We start from the raw sequence: 6,000 nt of genomic DNA on the forward strand, positions 1-6,000 counted from the left end.
ACTTTCCACCGACTCCCATGTGTAACTGATAAAGTCCGTAGCCATGCAGTGTCATATGACTGTTGGTTAGGCCATTCCAATTTATTTCCATGGTTCTTGGACAATTTAAGGTAAAGAAAATTGCTTGCAGACATCATAAAAGTATAGGGCAGGGAGGAAAACTTGACTATGGCTGTATTTTTACTCCATAAAACTGTTCGCCAAGGTGTGTAATGCATTGGTCCTCAGTTTTTGTTTTTATGACATTTTCAGCAAATATTCAAAAACCCTTCTGGGAACCAACAGATTAAGATGGTGTGGCCTTAACTGTGTTTGGATAAAAGGTAGCCACAAAGCTTATCTCCTTACTCAAACAACAGGAGGTACATTTGTAATTCAGACTTATGAGCAAACTACAACTTTGTATTGAATCTGTCCTCTATGAGCCATGTTGTGTACCTCATCTACATAATTTATGGATTCAAAGTTGAATTATGTTAAATATACAAGTCCAATATTATGGTTCTGAGACAGAGGAAAAGACAGCAAATGCTTTTTGAAACGTCTCTGACTGTTTGTTTACAAATCTAGTCAGAGTGACCGTTATCATGACTTGTGCATATTTAGCTTAAAATCAAAGCCTGTCATATGACTGGTAGTTGATTGTTTCTGGGTGAAAGGTCACCTGTTATCTTAGGTAATACGTTTTACCTTTGCTCTGTGGGCATGTTATTTTATATAGAAGGTGTGCATGATTGGCTTCTGAGTTTTAAATTGATCACGGCTACTATTTGTAAATCATAATTTACAAATATTAGCCAGAGATCTAAAATAGTGTCAACTTAAGACTATAATACAGTCTGAAAGTTGCATCAGAATCCATTTAAGTGTGTTGAAAGTCATAAAGCACATTTTGTTTGAATGCTGTACAATCATGATAATATCATATATCTCCTATATTGCTTCCAAGTTATCAAATGTACCCTCTTCAGCCACAAGAAAAGACAAGACGGAAGGAACAGTATTCACGAAACATGTCCTGTTGGTAGCCATTGCAGTACAAACCTGCATCGCCGACTAATTGTGTTGTATGTTGAGCATAATTTGGTAACAGATCTGACCATATTTGCATAATGCATTACCCAGTAAACCATCCCATGGCATAGCACACCAAGTTTGTACTGACCAGTTTATAAGAGTTAAGTTTATAATGCTCCTTTGTTATTTTGTATTACTGTAAGTCCAATAATTGTATTTGGTGGTTTTTGCAGTTGAAGGAATAGGGAGTAGTTCACGACATTTACTTTTAGCAGGGAGAACTTTTCTGGCCTCAGAGTGATCAAATACACATAAAATTGTGATGATGAAATTTTAGCGGTTGAATAAGTGACTGCTAATTTTGCTAGAATTACATTAATTTAACATAAGCGAAGCAAGAATTACTTATAGAGTAACTTCATTTGGTGTTCTTTAATGACTGGCATTCTTACTTACTTGTCATATCATCAGTTAGTGCACCAGTCATTTTGTCATGCAAATTCTGGACATTTTCCTTCTGTCTTCAAGTGACACCCATTCACTGTAGATCTGTTTTAATTTTTTCAACACTAGCATCCCTCTTTACTTGAATTGTTGAAAGTTCATCTGTGTTGGGTGAGTCCAATTTTGGTGTTGGAAATTACAGTTCAACTACAAAATGTATTTCAAGAATAGCATCCCTCTTGTAGTTATGCGTGCAGAATCTGGCAGCTTGATTCTGCACAAACTACAGTAACTGCAAGCATTAACCCCTCCCACAGTGACGTTGTGCTAACTAGATTTGCTCCATTGTCAGCCTTGTCAGGTAAGGCTGAAACCTGATATGTGTAAACAAAGAGCCGTGACAAACACCTGCATGCACAGGTGGGCAAGCGGAACTGTGACCTTGGAAGGATTTATACGTCACAGGGACAAAACAAAATGGCGGCTGCATCGACAAGACTTAGTTTGGGGACACAACTCCGTGAAGAATTGTCCTGCAGTATCTGCCTGGAGCTGTTCACCAGGCCCAAGGTGCTGCCCTGTCAGCACACTTTCTGTCTGTCACCATGTCTGGAGAACCTTGCAGGGAGGGGAGGGGCCTTGAAGTGTGCTATCTGTCGTCAGCAGGTCAGGCTGCCACCCCAGGGGGTCGCAGGTTTGCCAGACAACCACCTGGTTACAAGTCTGTGTGAGAGGCTGCAAAACCAGGCCACACTGTCAGGGGAAACAAAGGAACAACCCCAGTCTGGAAACAGGTGCAGCTTTCATCCCTCTGAGGTGCTTGAACTATACTGTAAACATTGCCATATTGCAATTTGCAAACAGTGCTTAGAAGACGCTCATGACGGCCATCTCACAACAACTGCAAAAAAAGCTGCACAGGAAAGGAGTTTGACAGTCCAGACATTGATCAATGAGGGGAGGAACATTCAAGAAAGAGGTCATCACCATGGTAACCAAAGGCAAGGGAGGCATCAGCCTAAGAATTTAGTAATAACATTTGGAAATGGATCAGGGACTGGACAGTTAGATTATCCATATGGTGTGACAGTGTCAGATGAAGGGGAAGTCTTTGTAGCAAGCAGGTGGAACAATGAAATCCAAGTCTTCACCCTGCAGGGAACATTTGTCCGACAGTTCCAAACAGTCACGTCCGGCGGACTGAAGATGGGCCCAGAGGATGTGGCCATGGACGGGGAGGGGAACCTGTGGGTGGTGGGGATGACAGACTACGGTCAGGTACCCCTGCAGTACAACAAACAGGGCAGCGTGCTGGGGACGTTTGATCTGAAGTTGTCACGATGGGTGAGGGGAGTTGCCTTGGACACCAGGAGGAACCACATCCTCATCACACAAACCACAGGAGACAAGGATGACAAACATGGTGAAGTTTTGGTGTTCAGGCCAGATGGGACACTTGTGAGAACTGTGGGTCAGCAGCAGGGGATGAAGCATCCATGGTACATCACTGTTGATGGAGAAGGGAACATTCTTGTGTCAGACTATGATGGTCATTGTGTCTATATGTACAACGAAGACGGACAGTTTCTGTTCCAGTTTGGAGGTGAGGGAAGTGGTGAAGGTCAGCTGAAGGGTCCCCGTGGCATCTGTACAGACAGGTCAGGTAACATCATCGTGTCAGACACGGGAAACAGGCGTGTGGAGATGTTTGACAAGACAGGAAAATTCCTCAAACACATTAACATTGCTACAGACGTGAAGGTTCCACAGGCTGTTGCCATGGCACCACAGGGACAGCTGGTAGTGACTGATTATGAGAAACACACAGTCAGCATATTCCAGAACTTCTGAATCTGCAAACTCAGCCTGTTGTAGCTATAGAGTATTGGTTTGCAACCTTTTTTTACTGTCCAACACTGTTACGGCATGGCATTGTGGATCATCAAGCAGAGGAAGATATCAATTTCTGCTAAAATATGTTTGCTAAATAAGTCAGCTTTGAATAAGAAAAAAAACAACTTGTAACTCCCAGTATAAAGCGGTCTACAGAAAGTGTGAAATGGAACGAAATGTGACAAAATGGAACAAAATGGAATGTACGGAAAGTGCAAAAGAAACGAAAAGGATCGAAAAAAAATTGGGTATATAAGGAAACAGTGCTGTGAAAGGAAATAAACTAAAAGGTGGGAAAACTGAATATCTAATGTGTTTTAACTACCATGAATGTGGCAAGATTAAATTTTCACAGACGTGAGTGTTGTTGTGATTGCATGGTTAAATTTTTCTCTCCAAGTCTGTGACACACAAGGAAACTGAACTGAGATCATACATGTACAGCAGCAGTGAGTGGAAAAGATAGATGTCAATCAATATTTTCAGAATTTGATTAAATGATGTAAGATTACAACATTGTTGTTGTGTTTGGGTGGCTTATTCTGTTCTCCCAAGATGTTTACGTCTTTGGAAACGTCGATTAAGGTTTAAGACATCCAGGTAACGTCTGACTGATTCCAAAGGTCTTATCCAGTTGCTTGAGTAACTGCTTTAATAAATCTTTGGAAATCTCTCTATATTATGATTCCAAATATTTTTCATCATAATTTATGACTTTCATATACTATGTAAAATTAATGGCAGCTGGAACGGATACAAGCTATATAATACAAATTAGAGTTCTAATTTTTGCATGACGATTGTCAGATGTCTTCTACTGTTCTAGCCACAGTCAGGGCTTTCCACTGAGTCATACCTAACTATGTGAGGGTAAAGGTTATCTATTACCTCATTTGTTTACAACTTTGTTCACTGGCATCATTACAAATCAGATATTATATATATGGATTGATATTTAGATATTAGGTATTATAGATAAATGGGTACTTAGATAGCGTGTTTATTCAAGGGCACATAAAAAATGCATCATAATAATATTATTGTAGTCCTAGGGCTAAATGGCAGATGTACGATATAAAAGTATGTAATATTTATATTTCTTAATACATGTACTAGGATTTCTCAAAATACAATTATAATTAAATGTGAATGTGTCTCTGGCAACATTTTCTCTGTGTTTGCAGCCTCAGTACAACTAGTATGAGCCTGTGTCAGACACAATACGGACAGTTTGTGTTTGTGTTTGTGTTAAATTTACAGCCCCAGTGCAACATGTACGAGCCAGTGTGGGACATAATACTGACAGTTTGTGTTTTTGTTTGTGTTTTTCAGCCCCAGTACAACACCTATGAGCCTGTGTGGGAAGAAGCCTTCAATTTCCTGATCCAGAACCCGTTACATCAGGAGCTACTGGCAGAGGTAAGGTTTCACACCTTGCCCTTGGGGCCTCAACTGGGCACACATGTAGTATTGATGTCACCAATGCTTCACACCTGCATCCTCAGGGCCTCAACTTGGCACACATGTAGTATTGATGTCATCATGAAAGATGTTGTGATAAGCTATTGTTAATTTAGTACTAGTCTGTAGTTGTAGATTGATGACAGAGGTACATGTAAGTCTACAGACTTCAACCCTTCATCCTCAGGGCCTCAACTGGGCACACATGTAGTATTGGTGTCACCAGAAGTACCTTCGTTAATAGCTGCCCTCAAAGCTTCATACTAAAAGTGATCAGTGTGAAGATAAGATGTCTGAGATTTTTAATAAGAAACTGTCATGTCTTTACTTTATAGGTAAAACACGAGAAGACTAAGAAGTCGCTAGGTAAGAAGGTCATCAGTGTGAAGATAAGATGTCTGAGATATCTAACGTTATTTCTTCAGGTGAAAGATGAGAAGACGAAGAAGACGCTAGGTAAGAAGGTCATCAGTGTGAAGATAAGATGTCTGAGATATCTAACGTTATTTCTTCAGGTGAAAGATGAGAAGACGAAGAAGACGCTAGGTAAGAAGGTCATCAGTGTGAAGATGTTTAATAAGAAACCCTAATGTCTTCAGGTGAAAGATGAGAAGACCAAGAAGACGCTAGGTAAGAAGGTGATCAGTGTGAAGAGCCTCCTCACGCTGGATAGGATGTCCACCAAGAGGCCCTTCCGACTGGACGGGACGAGTGCAGAACTCCACATGGAGCTCATCCTCAGGGTAGGTAAACAGTAAACAACAACAACAAACAGTAAACAACAACACTAACTTCACATGGAGCTCATCCTCAGGGTGGGTAAACAACAACAGTAAATAGTAAACAACAATAATACTTCACATGGAGCTCATCCTCAGGGTAGGTAAACAGTAAACAACAAACAGTAAACAGAAACAACAACACTTCACATGGAGCTCATCCTCAGGGTAGGTAAACAACAACCGTAAACAATAAACAACAACAGTAAACAGTAAACAACAACATTAAACAGCAAGTAGTAAACAAGACCAACACACTTCACATGGAGCTCATCCTCCATGAATGAGTGAGTAAATAACAACAGTAAGCAACAAACAGGCTTGTTTTGATGTGTGTCTAGTTGTTTTGTTGAATATTTCAGAGTGACAGGATGTGAGGCGGAAGATGTTGTAACCCTAGACTGGT

The 6,000-nt window shown here is 40.5% G+C and overlaps 2 protein-coding genes across 5 annotated transcripts in view; both read left to right on the forward strand.

Moving 5' to 3' along the window:
* Positions 1 to 6,000, forward strand: part of LOC118403283 (extended synaptotagmin-2-B-like) — a 48,596-nt gene that overhangs the window by 39,157 nt on the left and 3,439 nt on the right. For all 4 annotated transcript variants that reach the window (XM_035801928.1, XM_035801930.1, XM_035801931.1 and 1 more), the window contains 2 exons: positions 4,687 to 4,773; positions 5,415 to 5,558. In XM_035801928.1, the coding sequence (XP_035657821.1) occupies positions 4,687 to 4,773; positions 5,415 to 5,558 (231 nt within the window). The remainder of the gene's footprint in view (positions 1 to 4,686; positions 4,774 to 5,414; positions 5,559 to 6,000) is intronic.
* LOC118403284 (tripartite motif-containing protein 2-like) lies at positions 1,754 to 3,703 on the forward strand. Its single transcript, XM_035801933.1, has one exon. It carries the CDS (start codon positions 1,939 to 1,941, stop codon positions 3,310 to 3,312), a length of 1,374 nt encoding a protein of 457 aa, XP_035657826.1. The 5' UTR covers positions 1,754 to 1,938; the 3' UTR covers positions 3,313 to 3,703.

The sequence above is a fragment of the Branchiostoma floridae genome, chromosome 16, assembly GCF_000003815.2.
Source record: "Branchiostoma floridae strain S238N-H82 chromosome 16, Bfl_VNyyK, whole genome shotgun sequence".
NCBI classification, from domain to species: domain Eukaryota; kingdom Metazoa; phylum Chordata; class Leptocardii; order Amphioxiformes; family Branchiostomatidae; genus Branchiostoma; species Branchiostoma floridae.